Source organism: Adiantum capillus-veneris, chromosome 19, assembly GCF_014529385.1.
Source record: "Adiantum capillus-veneris isolate H3 chromosome 19, ASM1452938v2, whole genome shotgun sequence".
Lineage (NCBI taxonomy): Eukaryota > Viridiplantae > Streptophyta > Polypodiopsida > Polypodiales > Pteridaceae > Adiantum > Adiantum capillus-veneris.
This window is the reverse complement of record NC_140949.1, coordinates 57,691,937-57,713,424: the sequence shown is the minus strand read 5'-3', so window position 1 is coordinate 57,713,424 and position 21,488 is coordinate 57,691,937. Positions and strand designations below refer to the sequence as shown.

Here is a 21,488-nt window from a genome sequence, read left to right as displayed (position 1 = left end):
CTAAACGACTATTGGCAGCCCAAGGCTACTATCAAGGAAATGATCAAATCTGGGTGCCAAAATGTAGATTGTGTTCTTACTTGTCACTGGGCCCATGTGAGCTCAATCCTGTGGCTCCAAAACAAATCAACGATCACGGAAAGAAAAAAATCACAGAATGCTACACACCCGTTCCAGAGCTAGTTTGGGTACCGAAGAAAGAATAATTTGTTCCACCTAGCTCAAGAAGGGGGGAGTCCAATGAAGCTTCTAGCTCCTCATGTAATGCATCCATAGAGGTAAAAGCTTCTCCACATCCTCCACCTACAATAGTGGACCTCCATGAAGCTACAAAGGAATCCACACCTCCCAGTGTTCACGAATCACCTGATGAACCACTTCAAGTTCGATCCTGGGAGAGTACCTTACCACCCTTGCAACTCGACGAGGCACCTAAGGTAATAGAAAACTACTGGCAAAAATCCCCACCTATTACCAACTAGAATAATTGGTTTCAAAGGGTGACAAGCTCATTTCAAACGGTATGATCTACCCAAGGAAGGGGGGAAGTCTTCATTCATGTCAACCTATTGAATTATTTCCCTCTCAACCTTCCTCCCTGACCTCTCAATCTCCAATCTTAGGGAATGTATATATAAAGCCTTATACTCACAAAAAAATATAAAAATAAAGAGCAAGAGCAATTAGCAAACGAGTATGCACAATAAAAGTCAAAACATTGACTCAGACCTACACATTCACATCTGGTACACTAAAACAGAAACCTATGTCATCTAACACCTTGATCCTCATCACTCGAGTGATGGAGGGTAGGTAGGATTAGTACAATAGGAGTGTTTCTGTTTTAGAGTTGAGTGATTATCAAAGTTCCTTTTTCCCACTGATGTGCCTCCTAGAGGTATTCCTCGTGTTTCTTAGTGTGTACAAAAACGTGTTGTTGTTGTTAGGATTTGAACCTTCATGGGATCTTTCTCTCATTCACACTTCAAATCAAGCGCAACCATCGACACAAACAGGTGTTTCTTGTCCATTAGCATTTCCCCTTATCTTTTTTGCATCCATGTTTGTCTGCTTTGATTGTGATTGGTAGCATAATATTCATCGCATTTGCTTAGTATCAAACATTTAATTCAATGTAATTTTTTGTCATAATCACTTGTCTAGGTTTAAAAATCAAGCAGTCCGACTAAGCTAGTTTGACCAAATTAGGTGTTAGAGATCTTCTCTTAATACCATGAGGAATGTCTTCCTAATAATCAATGGTTACTTAGGTTCTTAATCCGATTTAGGCAGCATTGTGTGAAATGTACTAGGGCTTTCTAGTGGGTTTAGTCCCTATTGACCTTTAGCTTAAGAATTATAAAGGGAGTTTTACTAGTGTGATGAGCCTGGGGAGGTGTATCAGTGTTATATGACCCCCCAAAGTTACAAAATTAAAATGCTGAAAATGAACAAACAAAAAATCAAAGTGCCACAATGTAAAATCTTAAGCTGGAAGAGAAATCTCAGCTTGATTTGGTACTTCACTCACATGTATCGCCTATGGTACTAGAGCCCTAGAGGTTCCCAATGTGGGCGCTTTTCCTTGAAAAACAAAAAACCCAAGGCATACAAAATAAGCACACACATCAAAATTGAATCACTGTGAAAAGACTTTGGGGTGTCAAAGAAAAGGTAATCAGTCAGGCGATGATTTCATGAGAAATTCCTTTTATCGTAGCTTAACTACAAGGTCTTCTAGGTATAGCCTCTAGTCAGCCCTCGAACATGAAATACTTGGCTCTCGCGATTAAACAACTTAATTGACCAGAGAAAATTAAGAAGCTTACCCATGGTATTAATAGTCTATCTCTAGTGCCTTTCGACCGTTAAATTAGCGACCCCAGACTTGTTTAATTTTTTACCTTTACATCTGTTTATGCATTTGATTATATTGCAATTTAATGTTTATTGCTGACAAATTGTTTAAAATTCTGTTACCAATCAATTTGTCTGCCTAAAACTGCATATGAGTTTTAATCGCTTATGAGACTGCAATTACTGTGCCAATGTTGTTTGATTTTGTAGTGACTGAAAGGACATTCATCTCAAATGCTCTTCCACCTCGACGAACGAGCTTCAACTCAATAGCTTCCGAGGACGGAATCTACATCAGGAAGGGGGGCATGTTAACCCTCACGGCTCACGGACATCCTATCACCTACGACGGACGTTGTAACCTACGGCGGACATTGTATTATTTATTTGGTAGAGTCAGGTATTGGACTTGTCGGTCCAATAGGAAAAGGGTAAGAGTGATCGCCGATGAGAGGCGCACTCTAACTGGAACATTCAAGGGATTAGTTGGCTAAGCATGGGCGCCCAAGTGTGAATGGGGCGAGCTCATATAAAAGTCAACTAAACCTAAAATTCACTCATTCTCTCATTTGTGCAATAGAAGAGTGCTCTTGCTCCATCTCCATCTTCTTCTTCTTCTTCTCCTTGTGTGTGTGTGTGTATGCGTGAGAGAGAGAGAGAGAGAGAGAGAGAGAGAGAGAGAGAGTGATCGAGCATTGCGACGACAGCACGGTGGCGGCGAAGCGGCGGCTCCTTCTTCTTCACGGAAAGGAATCCTCCATGAAGCAAGCGTAGAGCGGTGAGTGACACACCATCGCCTTCTTTGAGCTTATTGGTTTAGGCTTGTTGTGTGCTCGGAGCCATTTGTGGCTCGCACACGGTGTATCGGCAAGTTCCTTGCATTGACACGTGTGACATAAGCGCACATTGAGATTATCAATCAACCACAAGCATGTCAGGCATTATGTGTACCTACTAAGATACGCTAAGTATGCATACATGCAATACAATAATCATGTGAACATAAAGTAATGTGTACATGAGCTTGTAATTCTTTAGATAGGTGAACCTTGAATTTGTGAGGTATGGCAACCTATAATGATATAGTTATGTGAGCCCATAGCACTTTAAGCAAGTCATTGAATTCATTTGTAAGAAACAAGGGCATTGCAAGAAGACTTCGCCCGACATAATTTTCTAAGATCAAAATAGTTTCAAAATGGACCCTCAATCATGATTTCTATCTCACAGAGAAGTAAACAAACTACGCAAAAATGCATGCATATGTCAAGAGACCAAGGGTGAGAGAACAAGGTTACGAGTGACTCTCCATCACTCATACAAGTCTCAAAAAGGAGAGGATAATCCTAAAATCAATAAAAGTAGGAAATTTAGGCCACATATTGAGTATACATGTGGTATGTGTTAAGTAAAGCAGCTACTTTGATATACTTGGCTGAGAAATGGTACCCCCTACACTTGTAGCTATATATGTGGTGTGTAGAGCATGCTTAGTAAGCATATGTGACAAGAGAAGTGGCCTCTAAGCAAATCTCAAGGCTCTCGTGTTTCTCATAGGGCTTGGGGCATAAGACAAGCACAACACACAAACCCCAAACAACAAGAACACACCCAAACACCTCACACACAATTTGGCAAATGTAGGGAACCACCTAGTTTTTTTGGGGCACAAACTAGGATGTGGAGAGAGAGAGAGAGAGAGAGAGAGAGAGAGAGAGAGAGAGAGAGAGAGAGAGAGAGAGAGAGACAATAAGCCTTGCAACATAGGCAACATTGTGAGGTAATTTATCATTCTACTTGAGCTTGATTTTGAGATTGTGATTTAAAAAAGCTTAAAACACTAACCTACGAACCACTCTTCCCAACTTACATCTATAGAAGAACGAAGTAGTGCCAATGACAATCTCCTTAATGCATCCCTAAATGGAGTGAGCAAGTTGTCACCTTGCTTACAACAATGACCATACCTAAGACATTTGAGGATTTTGCTAGTAAATTCATAAGAGGTAGTCATAGCTATGCCCTAATTGCTAGCCACCTCTACAACAAGGACAATGAAATTGTTTTAAAGAACATCCCTTGTCTTGATGACTACTTACCTATTCTTAAGCTGGGTCTTGTGGGCAACGTTTAACATCTGATCATATGGTATGGCTGCTTTGTTTGCAAGGACACTAGTGGCCAATACGTAGGACAAATGCGGCCCTCTATGTACATGCTTGCAATGAGTGTCAAGTGGATACTTCTAAGAATCATTCTATGCTCTACTATCCCATGGAGTTCCCCAATAATCCCATGCATCTTTATTGATGCGTCAAGGATAAATAAATACCATCCCTTGTTCTCTCGCACTTAACATGTACATCATAGGATGCATCTTTATCCATGCATCAAGGATAAATAAACATCATCCCTTGTTCTCCTACACTTGACCTATACATCATAGGATGCATGAGCATGAGCTCTCTTCCATCTTCAATTAGCTTGATCAACACCCATAGAAACTTCATCATCAATTGGATAGCAAATTCAAGTTGGGGTTTCACTATGTATAAATTGTGTATATCACATGCGTTCAAGGAATCACTCCTTATCTGTGAAGTTTTGAAAACTAAATTACATTGTTTTCCTACTCAATCTGTAAGTTTTTTCCCAATTCCATTTTACTACCCTTCTGTATGTGAAAATGTGAGAAAAAATGAAAATTTATAACCTCTTGTCCTGCACTCACATGATATTCACATAATTATCGTGAACCCCCCCCGCCCGAGAAATCCAAGCACAAAGAAATACATGTGGAGCATATCACGTGCTTGCTCTAGAAGCCATTCTTTGGTGAGTTGCTTATTGGTAGGTAGGGGAGAAAACCTTGGGAAGTTTTTTGCAAGCGGAGATCTCTTCCATATCATTCTTATGTTGTCCCATGTGTGTTGGTGGTGAGTAGGGCAATATGTAGGGTCCACCCTTGTTCTTTTATAGAGTCAAAGTACACCCTTCAACCTACTCCTCCTCTAGCCTTTTTCCTAGCTCATTGGTTTCTTTGACTTCCCTCTCCTTGGCCTCTTCTATTTGCTTTCACTCGATGTCTTACTTGATGGTTGTGGCCTTTCCATGATAATTTTTGTGGTCTCCTCACTCTTTCTTTAGTTATTGTTTCAACATCCTTTCCTCTTTTTTCTTGATTGTTTCATATATTTGGTTTTTTAGTTTCTTAATTGTTTGGAATATTTGGTTTTCTTTGATTTTGTTCTGAATAGACTGTGCTAGGTAACATTCATTTACTTTTGCTTTACCACAATCCTGCACATTAATAAGCATGAGATACAGAGTTTTACTCTTGAAAGTTGGAATTGGTCACTTCCTCGACCATTTTGCCTTATGTTCCTATCGAATTTTTTATTTGGGAATTCATAAAACTTCTCCTTACCATTTCTAGCAAGCCATTGTGCTCTTACATGCTTTTTTTCTGAGTTTGATTCACTCACAACAAGTGGAATTTCCCCAAACTTGTTTGCACCATAATAGAATATGTCATCGAGTCTCCTTTGATCTAAATTGAAAATGGAGATTCATCTCGTATCTTCAACAAGATATCTCCTCTATTTTGTATTCTTCATCTCTACCCAAATCTTCACCAAGATAATTGCAATGATCTTTAGATGTTGATATCCCTTTGCAATTCTATGTTCAACACTCCACTTCACAAAGTTTCATGGAAGTTGACTCGTTTACATAGACATTCATTGTTGCCAATGTCTGATTCCATTCAAAGGGTTCAAAGTGATGTTTAGAAATGATTCTAGCACGTAGGATACATCCACAATATCTTGATTCAAGATCCAATCTTCATTTTGTAGGCTACCTCGATGGTACACACATCCAAAGATGTGTTTGGATGTGTCTTTGCATTCAACCATGATGGAAACTCATCTTTTGCTATTGATATACATCTAAATTCCTCAAAAATTAATGTGAGTGATAGATCCTGCTTACCCAAGGTAAATGCAATTATAGCCCCAGTCTTGGATCATTTGTAGCTGACACATGAATGGTCATGCCCTAATATTATGTCATAGATGAACTTCTTACCTGAATCCACTTTTACACATTTATGATTTTAGCAAATGCCATAAGAACTGAACACAACAACCTTTCAGCTTTCAAGCAAACGTAAAGTACATAACCATATATGCAAGTAATGAGAAAACACACTCAAAACACATCCCACAAGAAAATTGCGTGCAAATATCTGCAAAAAGACGTATAAAGCCTGTGTGATTGCCTGTAATCTGTAGCCACACAAGCATATGTGATTGAAAAAACCTATCAAAGTGGGAGTCAGACTCAACCACTTGCTCAATATGGCCAAACCGAAGAAGTCAACCAAGTCCTTGAAGATATGTTGCAAGCATATGTCAATGTAAGACTGTATGGAGATCTTTAAAATTTATCACTAGAATGCTTGTCAAGCACATGACCACTATAGAAAATACGCTAATAAGAAGCTTGCACTCAAAAAGTATGAATTTTGGCCCCACCACTAAGATATTTCCAAGATATTGTGGACCATTCAATGCTCAAGTCAATAGGACCAATGACCCAGACCTCAGAAATTCTATCACACTCACTTCCATCCGATATTTAGCGTAAGTCGTTAAGACAATGCTTGCAATAGGATGACAATGTTGTTGACCATGGTATCATAGTCGACTTCATTGAACCTCCGGGTCTATCGCATGAACTTGAAAGAATCATGAATTTCATGAGTTACGATCATGACATCATGTTTGCCATCAAGTACTAGTCAAGTGGAAAAGACGGACTTGAAGAAGGTGCAATTTGGGAAAATATCAGTGTTCTTAAGAAGAAATTCTTGTATTCAAGGAAAAAAAATCTTCTATAAGGGGGAGTAATGTCTGGACAAGGGTCCTGTAAGGCCAAGGTTGGCCATGAGCGACATGTACATCATGCATGTCAAGGGGTCCTCGTAGTTGAGCTAATGAGCTCTACTTAAGGGGGTTGGAGTACCCAGGGGCTTACATTGAGTAGACAAGACCATTACAATTGTATGTGAATGGGAAGAGGAGGTCTAGTGACAGGTGATCATGCATTCCTAAAAGTTTTAGAGCATTCAAAAATTCTAAAGAGTGGAGAAGTAAGTTGTCTCTTAGTTATTGGTGGACCTTCACAATACTTAAGAATGTGGGTGAGGTTGCCTTCAAATTAGAGCTACTTTTGGTGTTCATCAAGTGTTCCATGTGAGCCCTTTAAGGAAACGACTCAGTATGGCAGACAATGTGGTTGACAAAGACATTTTAGTAGAAGTTATTGAACCTCTAGTTTAACCGCATGAAACAAAACATATTTTGAATTATCATGAGCAATGTAGGTGACATCATATTTGCAAAGAAGTACTCGTCAAGTTTTAAGGAGTATGCTTGAAGAAGGTTCCACTTGGGAAAACATTGGTGTTCTCAAGAAGAGATTTTCCGCTTTCCAAAAGGGGGGAGTAGTGTTAGAAGAAGGACCATGCAGGAGGCAACCCTTAAGGAGCTAGAAGTTCAAGGGCTATTTATAGGCAAGGGACTATAATATGTAGATTGGGTGGAGATCAACTAGGCTCAAACCTATTGGGTTATCAGGAGAACTCTAAGGAGCTTAAAGGTGTTGACTATGGAGATGATGTAGCCAGTGTCCTCACATCTATAAGGTAGAACAAATATCATGCATTAAATGTGGCTATTGCCACTCTAAAAACATACAACATAGCACATTGGGTAGTGCACAGATATGAGCCTTTTTACATGTTTCCTCTTCATCTTAAAGATGAACCTAAACTTAACTTACAAAAAGACAAAAAGAAGATCTACATCAGAGTGCAATAAATGGGATCCACATTGCATTAAATTATCGTGGATTTTGTAATATGGACCTCAAGTAAAAAGACGATTGTGATCCGCAAAAGGCATTCATTACGATAAGATGGAGGATTGAGGTACAAGGTGCTCTATGTGTATGTGTGCACATGGATCCCTCTCACCTTCTTTTGGTTGCTTGATTTACGGAGCATATAATACTTTTTATATGCTTTGTTGAGAATTGATCAATGGGACCATATAATTCACATGCTTTGTATGTACTTCCTTTCACATGCGATCCATGTGTAGGTGGATCGAACAAAAATGAGGGGTTCAAGATTTAAATAGATTTGGAAGTTCAAGTGTAGTTTTTGAATCGAAGGCTTGTGTGAGGAATTTCTTAGTGTTGATTTGAGGGTAGGAACTTCAAGACAATCAACCACCTCTTCACGTACAACCTTCTTGTGAAAGCAAATCTTGTTTGAAGTATCCTTCCGTTTGATAAGAATTCTCTAATGTTAACCCACGCGGATTCAAAATGTGCACAATGTTTAGGCAATGAATTTTTAGGTGTGTGGAGGGCCCAAACATTGCTGTTCTAGAGTCTACCTTTCCTTTCCATATTTACAGCTTTACCCCAACAAATTTGAATAACCCAACTTTTCTCACTGTTCTTTTTAACTCTTTCCTATGCTTGTCCATTCTTGTGTAAATCCCCCCCCCCCCCCCCCGTCCCCCCCTTTTCACTTTCCAAGATACTACACCCAAATCCCAATAGGGATCAAGGATGTGCATATAAGCTGCATCCAAGGCCGTCCAATGGGCAAGGGGAATAATTTAAGAATCTAAGGAATCTTCTTTTCCTTGGAAAGACAAAGTGTCTACATTATTGAAATCTTTCCTTGGCATTGGTGTTTGAACTCAGCACCTCAAGCTTCCTGGACATATACTACCATTAAGCTATTCCTCACGACATAACTCACATGGCGATCACATTACGATGACCACCATGCACATCCGCGATCCGACGATGTAGATGAGTACTGCTGGCGCCTTTTGACAAGATCATTGGGGAGGTCTGTGCCAATACCCAAATTGGCATTGTAGTATTCGAAGTGCATTGGCTTTGGGCTGGTGCAACGAAGTGCAAAATGCATGGGAGAGGCAACAGAATTTTCATTTGTGGTGAATTTTAGGCCATGTGAGCGTGCTAATCTTTTGCCTGGCGATCGACGAGCGGGAGAGACGCATGTGAAGACGAACAGAGCAGCCTTTGACAAGATCCAAGGAATTACGGTTTTTTGAATGAGGTATTTCTCGATCGCTACCCCTTGCTGTTGTACTCTCGACACTTCCTTTCACACACAGCATTCTTTGCAGGCTTCCAGTCACATTCCCGCTCCGCCATCTGTTTTCATCACGATCAACTGCTTTGGATACACCTTGCTGCATTACATTGCACACAAACCTCTCCTTGAAATCTGATCAAAGCGAGGAATATCATACAGTTTGGCATCTTAATTATTTTCTCCCAGTTGTTAGAGCACTTCAAATTTGCTACTTGTTATCAATTCTGGATGTTGAAAGCATCATTTTGTTAAAATGCAGACTTCTGTTCATGCCTTTTGCAGATTTAGCATGGATCAGGCATATTTCAATGGCATAGGTGGGTTTTTTGGTTCTTTACTACTACAGCAAGCAACGACAGACAGAGATTTTGAGGATTCATCGATTTAAGCGTGCTTTTAGATCCTGCTAAGAGGATCCACATGTTTTTCAAGTGGGGATTGTGAGGGATTCCAAGGCAATCAAGTATTAGGCCTCTAGAACATCAAAAGCAGTCAGGTTCTCCAATTTGATGCCAGCTACCAGATATCTGCATTGAACCACGTTGACCAAATTTAAATGCCCCACTTGATTAGCTTGATAAGCACATGGAGTAAATATGATGTCTTTTATATTGCACAATTGCACTCCTGCTGCAATTGAGACTCCAGGTTGACAAGCCAAATGGATCTTATGAATCTTGGGGGGAAGTTCTTACAGTCAGTTAGATCAGCAAAGTCCCTTAGTATTGCACCATTCGGATCAGAGAAACCAGAGGTACGTTTCTTGAAAACTAGTTTACTAAGTCAAGTTATGCTTGACTGCACTTGCCTGTTATCGGTCTTGCCTTTGAAAATTTGCTGTTGCAGGTGCCGCCTCGTGTTGCTGTAGCTGCCGCGGTTGCACGAACTATTGCCAGCCTTCCTCCTCATCAACGTTTAAATTTTCCTTCATCTTCAGAAGGGAGACATGGAAACCAAGTTGAGGAGCTCGAGGAATATTTTTATGAGCAGGTTGTGTTTTGTACACACACTATGCTTTTTACTTATATTACATCTAAACAGGAAAGGAAAAACTATATGGCCTATCGAATACAGTTCTGGGTTTCTACTCTGGGAGCTCAATAAAACCATTAAAAAAGAATTGAAGCATGTACACATCATTCTGGATCTTCAGAACTCTCTGATGAATCATCAACTGTTTCCTTCAGTTCACTCTCTCTCTCTCTCTCTCTCTCTCTCTCTCTCTCTCTCTCTCTCTCTCTCTGCATCTTCTCTCACATGTAGTGCACGTTCAGGTCATAGGCAAGGCGTTAGACTAGAGAAGTCCCATTTGTTGTGACCAAACGGAGTTCTGTGGGTTGCCCTTGCATCCTTTGACGGAGTGCTCGAGGCTTGACTGGTGCTTGTTTTGCGGTTTGTTTGGGCTGATTGGGAGCAAGACCTTCAGAAATGTGTCGGGGATCAACCAGTTTACTGTCCAAATTTAGTTGAGAGTTGTCATCACGAGTTTAGTAGCCGCGTTCATCGTCCGGCCCATCTTTTCCGCTTCTCTGAGGTGCTGATTTACGCGACAAAAAGGAGTGTAAAAGTCGACATATTTGCAAGGAAAACATAAGTACATCGAAAAAAATCTCAAAAGTCTTGCAAAGTAGAAGCACAGGGTCGAAGGAGATGTGAAAACCGAAGCACCAAAGCCAATGCGAGGATGGGGGTGCATAGGGTCAAAGGAGATCTGAAAATCGAAGCACCAAAGCCAATGCGAGGATGGGGGTAAGTGACCGGAATCAGTCAAGGAACTCGGGAAGTCGCCGATAGAGCAAAGGTATTCAAGCTGTCCCAGCAATTTGGGAGCAATTTGGGGGGACTGCTAGCATAGGGAGAACCTGGTGGTAGCAGCCATCTGTTGAGGATGAATGGTGAAGGGTGATGGAGCAGAAAAGGGAATGGTTTGAAATCTTAGACTATCTGGATGAGAGTCATGGTCACGTGAAAGGAGACTGGAAAGAGCACACATTGAAGCCGAGGTTGGGAGAGCCAGCATGGGAGGGGGAAGTGCTCAAGTCACAAGGTTGCAAATCGATGATGTAAGGAGGTCATAGGTGAAAATGCTGCCCAATAGTAGATCGCTGGAGGGTGCCTTAGCATAATCACTGCAACAGAAGAAGATAACATTAAAAGAAATTAATGCCAGGGACTGCCTTAGCTAAGAATTGTAGATAGCAAAAGGGGAACACAAACTAGTGCCAGTCTGAAATTTTTTTAATGCTAACGTAGCGATTGTGATTTTTTCTAAAATAAAATGCAAGATCTATAGACATAGCAAGCTGGTACAAATAAGGTAGAAGAGGGAAGCGCTCAAGCTGAGGACAGCGCTCAGGCGATGCAGATCTTGGAAGCTACCGCTTTTGCTCTGATACCATGTTAGAGCGTGCAATAGAGGAGAAGAGACAATGGCACACAAGAACATGAGAGAGGGCTAAGTTTTGGCAACAGATTGTGGATGTATTGCTTACTGCGGATTCATAGATTGTAGGGGAAGATTTCAATAATGTAGACACTTTTGCACTTTACCTTGTATTTTGTTCACGAGAGAGAGATGCTTGGGACAGATTCCTTTTTGCACTTTCTTCTAAAGATGTCAAACGCAGTGGAATTGAAATGGTGACAATATCTAGACTTTACACTTCCACAAATCTTTACTTCTTTCCTTTCTTGAATGTGTGCTACCGAGCACACGAATGGTGGTTCCTTTTATTTTCCTTTGCTTTCTCTCCTTGCGTCAGTGATTCCTTTTAGCTTGAATGATGGTTCCTTTTACTTTTCCCTGAAGAGAGGAAATGAGAGAGCGCGGTAGAGATGTGTAGAGGTAGAGAGAAAGAGAGAGAAGAGGTGAATAACACCTGATGGGGTCCCAACCAACCCTCTGAAGGCCCCCCCACAGCGTTGCTGATGTGATATTTGCTTTTGATTGATGATGACGATGCGACGAGGACGCGCTGAAAATGCAGGTGCTGAAATCTGTGTTTTTCAGGCTGAATCTGCAAACGGTGGCTGATCTGACCGTGTGGCGAGGATTTGTTGCGGGAAGGTGAGGTCTTCGAGGTTTGGGACTTGTTCTGCGGTTTCTCTATGTTGAAAACTGAAAACGCTAATCTATTTGCTGAATTCTGTCACGGAGAATCTGCAAAACGCTAGGTTTACTGCCGATCCAAAAACGCTAGGGACTGATTTGTGTCTGATGCAAAAATGCTAGGCTGAATGCTGGAATTTGCTATCACCAGGGCTGATCTGCAAACTGCAAAACGCCAGGGTTGAATCTTGATGAAAACGCTAGGTTTGCTCCAGCAGAAAACGCTAGGGATGTCTGCTCCAAAAACGCTAGGTGGTCTTGTTGGGGAGTCTTGCTGAGATGGTGCCCGTTGAACACTCGGTTCCTGTTGCCTCTTCTGCCAGAAAGTGCTAGCGTTGGGTTTTCTTATATACTTGCTTGTCAAATTGCCCTACCCAATTTCCCAACATAAGTCACTTAATAATAATAAGTGAAAAATGGCTAAAATAGGGAAAATAGGTCTATGCACTGTAAAAATGCTCCTGATGGGTTCTGACTAATCTGATGGTCATGCTGTGTGCAAAAGAGGATATGCATCTACTCTTAAGTGTTTGGACATGCACTGTCTGCGAACAGACTCACAAAAGTGCCAGATAACTTTCTAAGCTAACTGAACTGAACCCATGTCATGAAGTAGCTTGTCCACGTACACATAGGGTTAGATGTGCACGTGACATATCTCCTTTTCAAAGTGAGGTACTGGTATCGAACTGGATGGCGTCGAGGGAGATCGCCAACAGCGTCTGGAATCCTGGAAAGGACTCTTTGCCGGCCCACTCTGATGCGTGGGTCATGCGATACTTGAACTTCATAAAGGTTTGCAACGCTTGCTTCTTTGGGCCGCGCCGAAAGCGAGACAGTCATCTGTGGCTCCTTCAATGCTTCAACTTCGTCGATAGTCATGCGTCTATCTTCTTCAAGAATCTCCGAGGATGAAAATTCCCGAAACCTCTTCCAACACAAAACATGAACATACCCATTCCATGTAAAGTGACTGGAAAAATTCTAGTCTTCTTGAAAGACTGTGCATGCAATATAGATGAACATATAGACGGAGTGCCAAACAGTTTATCAAACACACACAAACAATGGATTTGAAACTTGTCTTTCTGATCTAAATCAATCAACTGTGGCAAATCACAATGGAAATGCTGATGCTTGATGCTCAATCCTTCTTGTGCTCTTTTGGATACCGTGTCATGCGAAGGAAGAGACATGGAATGTGAATTCCTTGGGTGCAAACATTTCATCTTTTCATGAGTAATCCGCATACATCCGTGCTCATTCATGAGTGAATCGTGCTCATCGTACAATATGGCATGCCTGTGAAAAGGGATCACATAAGGACGGTGACCTAAATACAGGAAACCATCATGAGTGAAACACTCGAACAATGCGTGCTGACTAAACATTCGAACACAAAATACTTCTTGTGGGGGTTCTTTGGACCTCGACTCGAGAGCCAAGATCGGTTCTTCGTGATTGATCGAATCTGCAATGAGGTTAGCTTCACTAGACAAAGTATCAACTAAACCGTATCCTTGTGAATAATTACATCTTTATCCTGCAAATCATCATGCTTGTGAATAATCACATCTTGATCATGCAAATCATCATACTTATTATTATCATGCATTTCATCATGCTTATCATAATCATGCAAATCATGTGTGTTGTTGTAAGGTGCAGCGGAAGTGAATGTTGAACTTTGCTTAAGATGAGTGCTCCGAACTGTGCTCAAGGTTCCTTTTACTTACGGAAGGGAGAGCCTTCCGTTCCTTTAGTGAGAGAGTGCAATGGGGACAAACAAAGTGGATGAACACTGTGAATGAAGGTACTGAGACTGAGAGATAGAGAGAAAAGAATACAACACCAGAATGTTGTCAGACCCTCCTCCGAAGGTCCCACTCTCTATGGCGAGAGCGGTCTACTATTGATTGCACAAATCTCTACAATGCTTGGACTTGCCGACAATGTCGACGACGATGAGGACGACGACGAGATGGTTGAAATTTGAAAATGCTAAGGGTTGAAATCTGCAAATCTTTATCTGCTGAATTTTGACTCTATGTCGGTGATGATGTCGATGATGACGGTACGACGACGACGCGCTGAAAACGCAGATGCTGAAATCTGTGTTTTCCGGGCTGAAACTGCAAACTTCGTGGAATTTGACCGTGCGGCGAGGATCTGCTGCGGGAAGGTGAGATCTGCGAGGTTCGAGGCAGGGAACACCAATGGAGGAATACATGGTGAAAACCCTAACAGGCGCCATGACATTCTTCAAAAGCCTCCCTGATCCTTCTTGAGGTCTTGTCGCAATGGAATTGCAAAACGCCAAGGCTGATCCGCAAAACAAAAACGCTAGGGCTGTTTTGGAGTCTTCTGCAAAAACGCTAGGCTTCTGCGATGTCTTGCTGTCGTCGGGTTGGCTTGCAATGCAAAACGCTGGGGCTGATCTGCAATGGAGAAAAACGTTAGCTGTTCTTGGTTGAAAACGCTAAGCCTCCTGCCTGGGGGGTCTTGCTGAGAAGGTGCACTGTTGGATGTCAGGTCCCTGTTGCCTCTTCTGCCAGAAAGTGCTAGCTCTGGTTTGCTTATATACAAACTTAGCAAAATTGCCCTACCTACTAAGTTACTTAAAAATAATAAGTGAAAAATGTCAAAAATAGGGAAAATAGGTCTAATGCACTGGAAAGTTCGCCTGATGGATTTTAATGGATTATGATGGGAATGCTGATGATCATGCTGTGTGCAACCGGAGGATATGCATCTAATCTAAGTGACTGGTCATGCACGGTCTGCGAACAGACTCACAAAAGTGCCAGATCACTTTCTATTCTAGATTGACTTGACTGAACTGAACCTTGGTCATGCTGTAGCTTGTCCATGGACACATAGGGTTGGATGTGTCATGTGACAGTCGTGCTTTTGAGAAGACAAGAGTGAGAGGGTCTCCTTCTCCTGAGTCTTTTCAATCTGCGCCTGCACATTAGAAAATAGTAGGACCAACTCTTGCATGTGTTGGTCGCTCTGCGCTTTACGCTCTAACTGTCTTTCTTCAGCCGCCAAGCGCGCTTGCTCGCTCTCACGCTCAAAGGTTGCCATTCTTTCTTCAGTCGCCAAGCGCGCTTGCTCGCGCAGCTCAAAGGCTAACCGTCTTTCTTTGCGCTCGCGATCCAATTCGGCTCTTCTTTCTTTGTGCTCGTGATCCATTTCGGCTCTTCTTTCTTTGTGTTCACTCACGAGCCAATTCTGCCTTTCTTGCTTCGCGTTCTGACTTCCTGTCCATCATCATCTTGACAAAAGCCTCCATAGGAGTTGGTGCAATCCTTGGCGTAGGTGGGGAAGGGGGAGGGTCGGAAAAACCTCCTGGTGGGGAAAATTCTTCTTCGCCACTTCCATGCTCATCACGTCAATGCGAAGTATCCAGTCTTAGATGCCCGATTGACTAATCCTTATTGCAATCATGTCTATAGAGATTTATCAGACCGAAATGTTGCAGTCATTTCGTCTATCAATTCTTGCACTGAAACAAGTCAAGTACAAATCAGTATCATATTTACGGGAATTCCAGTTCATAAAGTCATTACAACAGAATACTGTCAGCTCAGAGTATCCTTGAAACTCAAAAGAGACATTAGTGACTTTAGTATCAAAAATCGGGGCAATTTGTTGACAAAGGAGCGGAGCGACTCCCCTCTTGTGCATACCCGCTGCACCAAATTCCGCCCAAGCTGAGTTCGGGGTTCTATTTGGAATAGACTATGCTAAACCAAATGCTTCAAGGTAAAGGTTCACAATGTGAGGAGTATCTGCCAGGTCCTCCTCCTCCATCCACTTCGCATCTAATGCGGGATAGTTTTTGAATTTAACCAAGAACCGCCTTATCATTTTACCTTTTACCTTTCTATCTTTATGTGCCAATATCTGTTCTGGAACGAGTATCTCCTCGTTTTCCTCCACTTCGGGTTGCTCATGTGGCTCCCCATCATCGGGCACATCGCCTTTAAAAGGCTTCAAGAGACCACATGAAAAGCATTGTGAATTCTCCAAGTATTGGGCAGCTTCAATCTAAAGGAGACATCATTCATCTTTTTAGAAATCTGGAAAGGTCCATAGTATCTCATGCTAAGCTTTGGAAAAAGCCGGTCATTTCCTTTTTTCTTTCTTAGGCGTGCCTTCTCAAAACGTAAGAGCACCCAATCGTTCTCCTTTAATTTCAAGTCGCGACGATGTCGATCTGCTGCCTTCTTCTGTCTTTCTTGAGATTTCTCCAAAGCCTCCCGGACCTTGGCAAAAGCAGTGTCCAAGTCCCGTGTGTACTTGTCGGCTTCAAAAATCTTATCTTTCGTGCTTAAGAAGGGTGGAACCTTCGTAGCACCTTCAAAAATCTCAAATGGCGCCTTCCCTGTCGAAGATCGAATCGTGTTATTGTAGGCAAATTCCACCAAGGGCAAATACTTTTCCCGTTGAGTCTTCTGATCCGAGATGTAAGACTTCAATAAATCCAGTATGACTGAATTTGCAATCTCCGATTGCCCATCGGTCTGCGTGTAGAAAGATGACGAGAACTGCAACCTCGTGCCAATGTTCTTCCAAATAGCCTTCCAAAACAAACTCGTGAATCGAGGATCTCTGTCAGAGACAATTGTCTCAGGCATGTCATGTAATCTGAATATCTGGGCAATGAATAGTCTCGCTAAGTGATCCGGCTTGACTGTCTTCTTCACTGGAATAAAATGAGCTTGCTTGCTAAATCTGTCAATAACAGTCCAGATACCATGGTGCCCACTGTGTGTTTTCGGAAGATAAAAAATGAAACCCATAGCAATACTTTACCAGGGGCAGGTGGGTATGGGTAAAGGCTGTAACAATCCCTGTGCTTTATGCCTGTCAAACTTGACCTTCTTGCATACCAAGCAACTTCGTACAAAATCGTCCATGTCCTTCTTGAGTCTCGGCCAAAAGAAGTATTTCTCACACCTTTCAAGGTGGTAGCAATGCCGTGGTGACCCGTAAATGGTGGACAGTGGCATTCGGTTAGAACCTTTTCCCTCAATGGCTGTGTAACACACAACATTGTTTTCTTTATCAAGTAGCCATCCCGAATGGAATATCCCGCTACTACCTTCCCATTCCGTATCTGAGTGAAAATATCAGCAAAATCTGTATTTGTGGCATACTGATCGACCATATCCTCGAAGCTCCTATGATATATCGCGGAAATAGCCAGAACCAACAGCTTCCAGGACAAAGCATGTGCCACCAAGTTCGTCTGTCCTTGCACATGGACAATCCGGAAGTGAAACTGTGACAAGATGTTCGCCCACCGCATCTGCTTTTCCGATAGCTGCTTCTGTGACAAGAAGTAGCGTAAACTCTGGTGATGTGTAAAGTCCGTAAAATCGGCTCCGAGTAGGTAATGTCGTTACTGAGTAAGAGCATGGATAACCGCCAAAAGCTCTTTCTCATATATATCTGTGCTGTCAATTCCGGCCTTGAGAACAATCAGCTCTTGTAGGAAATGACATGGCCTTCTTGCATTAGGACCGCACCCAGACTAGGACCACAAGCATCACAATATACTTAATGACGTCTGTAAATCCGGCAAAGTCAAAACTGGTCCTGTAATCAATTTCTCTTTCAATGTCTGAAAGGCAGTCACCTCTATGGGTCCCCACGAGAAAGGGACTCCTTTCTGTGTCAAGATATGCAAAGGGGAAGCAACCTCGCAAACTTTCTAATGAACCATCGGCAGTAAGAACATAAGTCCAAGAAGCTTCTAACTTCATGGACATTCTTCAAATCGGGCCAATCATGAATAGTCTCAATCCTGGCCGGGTCAATCTGCACTCTTGCTGCTGAGACGCTGTGTCCCAAAAGGTGTATCTCTGGTCGGAAAAATTCACTCTTCTTTGCATTGAATACCAACTTGTGATCTCACTGTTAGGTGTAGCGGAATGAATGTTTGCGCTTTGCTCAAGATGAGCTCCGAACTGTGCTCAAGGTTCCTTTTGTTCTTATGGAAGGGAGAGCCTTCCGTTCTTAATGAGAGAATGCTATGATCACAAACAAAGTGAATGGACACTATGCGTGCAAGTGTATGAGACTGAGAGATAGAGAGAGAAGAGAGATACGACACCAGAGACGACGTAAAACTCTCCTCTGAAGGCCCCACTCTCGTCGGCGAGAGTGGTCTACTATTGATTACACAATCTGGTACAAATGGTATGCATGAGACTGATGCAAGTCTAGGCTATGTCGGTGATGACGAGACCGACCTAAGGGCTGAAATCTGAAATCTTTCTACTGCTGTCCAAAAACGCTATGGGCTGAAATCTGCGGCTAGTCCAAAAACGCTGGTTTGGGGGCTGTTTTTGTGGGTCTTTGACGCTGAAAATCCAGGTTTAGGGCTGAAAACTGAGGTTGCTTAAGGCTGAAAACTGATGGTCTATCCGGGCTGAATCTGCTACTCTTCTATTGCTGAAAACCACTGAATTTCTACATGTGCTGAGATCCAAAAACTCTAGGGAAGCTGATGTCAAAAACGCTAGCTTGTCTGCTTTCCGGCGATGGATCATGATGCTGATGCAAGCGGTAGTGGCTGGGAGATATGGCGACGACTGCTGATGCAAAAACGCCAAGGCTGAGGCTTGCTTTCCAAAAACGTTGAGATGAGGGGGAATCTGCTGCTTGGAGGGAATCCACCAAGGCTTGGTCTTGCTGAGAAGTTGCCTGCTGAGCTTGGCTCCTTTTGCCTCTTCTGCCAAATAGTGCTAGCTCTAGTTTGCTTATATACAAACTTTCAAAATTGCCCTACCTACTTTCCAACAAAAGTCACTTAAAAATAATAAGTTAAAATGTCAAAAATAGGTCAAATAGACTAAATGCACTGGAAAATTCTCCTGATGGAATCTGATGGATTCTGGTGGGAATACCGATGATCATGTTGTGTGCAACCAGAGGATATGCATCTACACTAAGTGACTGGGCATGCACGGTCTACGAATAGACCCACAAAAAGTGCCAGATCACTTCTAATCCAGACTGACTGGACTGACTGAACCGTGATCATGCTGTAGCTTGTCCACGGACACATAGGGCTGGATGTGTCACGTGACACTCACAATGCCTGAAAGACTTGTAGTAGATGTTCTTATGTTCTGCCTCATCCTTGGAGAAGACAATAACGTCATAAAAGAAAGTGCCAACAAAAGATCTGTACTCTCTGAAAATCCTGTCCATCATTTGGTTAAAGGTCGCTAGAGCATTGATAAGCCCAAAAGGCATCACCAAAAACTCGAATAAACCGAAGGTCGTCCGAAAAGCTGTCTTGTAGACATCTCTCGGCGCGATTCGGATCTGATGATATCCGCTCTTCAAATCGATCCTACTAAAACAAGAGGATTCCTATAGTTGGTCTAGAATATCATCGATCGTAGGAATCAATAATCTGTTTTTGATGGTGATTTTGTTGAGAGCTCTATAATCAATGCACATTCTCCAAGACCCATCTTTCTGCCAACAACACGGGAGAACAGTAAGGTGAAGTACTTGACTGGATAAGACCCTTTTTAAAGAGGTCTTTCACTTAGTTCATAATCTCTTCATTCTGGGCTCGGCTCACATGGTAAGGTGGCCGTTCGATGGTGTGCTTCCAGCTATCAGATCAATGGTATGGTCCTCAGGACGAGGTGGTGGCAACTCGCCTGGCAGGCCCTCAGAAAAGCAATCGGCATGAGTGTGGAGAAAATCTTGGCGTTTTTTTCCTAGGTCAGACATATTTGTCCTATGATCATCATTCAACTCTTTCAAAAAGATCGAGTAAACAAATAGATTGGATTTCATTAATTTCGAAACGGCCGAAGCCGATACAATAGGGACAGACTCGCCCTTAAGTTTCACATCAAGTACAATGGTTCGGCCCTTTTCAGTAGTTAATGTCGCTTTCTTCGCTCGATAATCGACCACTGCGTTGTTCTTATGGTACCAAGGGACTCCCAGGAGAACATCACAACCTTCCAAGGGCATTATGTAGAAGTCCTCGTGTCCCAAATACCCCTGGCAATGCAACCGAAGTTTGCTAATGACAGGTGTAATGGCCACGTCCTTGCCTGGTGCCGCAAGAACTACCTTTGCTTGTGGTACCATCCGATCGGGTGTAATCTCGAGCTACGCCGCCAATTCAGGTGAAATGGAGTTGGCCTTGGCTCCTCCATAAAAAAAAATCAGGGCTTCTTGATCTTTCACTTTGCCCCAAGCTCGGCAAAGTTTTGTACTTGTCATCAATCGTGCTTGGGTCAGTACCCATGCAATCTAGAACGAGTCCTGCTTTCATCTTGCCTTTTCGTCCACGTTTCTGAGCTGCTTTCGAATTCTCTGGCCTTTCTTCATCTTGTTCTTTCTGTGCCTTTTTAGGGCGCTTAACGGAGATGTGCCCAGGTTCCCCGCATGTAAAACACTTCCCCTCTTTGATGTAGTTGGCCAAGGTTGTAAGGTACGTAGTATTCGGTACGTGTTCGGTACGTATTGTACGTTGTACCGTATGGATTGGGCCATAAGGTACGTAAAATTCGTAGTATATTTTCTAAAAGCTAAAAATACAAAGAATTTCAAATTTATATACAACCTATCTAGTTTAAAAACACTGCACAATACTTAAACATAGCCACAACTTTCAAAAAACACTTAAAATCACCCCTCAAGTTAAGTAACCGCTAGAATCGAGTCCAGACCACATAGCATAGTGTAAGTCAAAAGTACATAAGTGAATGCTGAATCCAATCTTGATACAAAATTAACATAGTCACTCAATAAAGAGTCTGGGTGGCTCAAGCAACAAAATAAAAAGCATAAACGAGTCATGACAAATGTCCAAGTCCCAAGACCCAAAGCACTGGGCAATCACTACTACTCAAAATCATCATCAGAGGCTGATGAAGACTCAGAGAGCATGTCTCCATCTGTCAAGACATTGCCCTCATCATCATAATCGGGCTCTCTCTCCTCTGGCACAGATGCTAGGGGTGCATCACCCTCATCTGGATCATCAGCCTTTGAACTCTGGGTGTGGATGAGTCGAACAGCCTCATTGGCTCGTCTACGAGCAGGCCGAACGGGTAACTTTTCTCTACGAATGCTCTCTGTGTGCAACCTCTGGATGTGCAGCAGCAATGCGAAGAGGAATACTGTAAGCTCGAGAGCGAGATCTAGTGACCCGGCGATCCACGCTCTCTAGCTCCCTGTGCAACTCTCGAAGGATTTCCTCCTGCTCATCTCTAATCCGTGCATCGACCTCCTCTGCAGTAGGATCTGCCACCATCTTCAACTCTG

The 21,488-nt window shown here is 42.5% G+C and overlaps 1 protein-coding gene across 3 annotated transcripts in view; it reads left to right on the top strand.

The window, feature by feature from the left end:
- Positions 1–8,783: 8,783 nt before the first annotated feature.
- LOC147434071 (coiled-coil protein) overlaps positions 8,784–21,488 on the top strand; it is a 167,844-nt gene continuing 155,139 nt past the window's right edge. Inside the window, exons 1-4 of one of the 3 annotated variants that reach the window (XM_086490692.1) lie at positions 8,786–9,025; positions 9,096–9,222; positions 9,347–9,818; positions 9,911–10,054. In XM_086490692.1, coding sequence (XP_086346818.1) covers positions 9,726–9,818; positions 9,911–10,054 — 237 coding nt within the window. In that variant the 5' untranslated portion in view covers positions 8,786–9,025; positions 9,096–9,222; positions 9,347–9,725. Of the gene's footprint in view, positions 9,026–9,095; positions 9,223–9,346; positions 9,819–9,910; positions 10,055–21,488 lie in introns of all 3 variants that reach the window. The other 2 variants (XM_086490693.1, XM_086490691.1) reach the window with 2 other exon arrangements.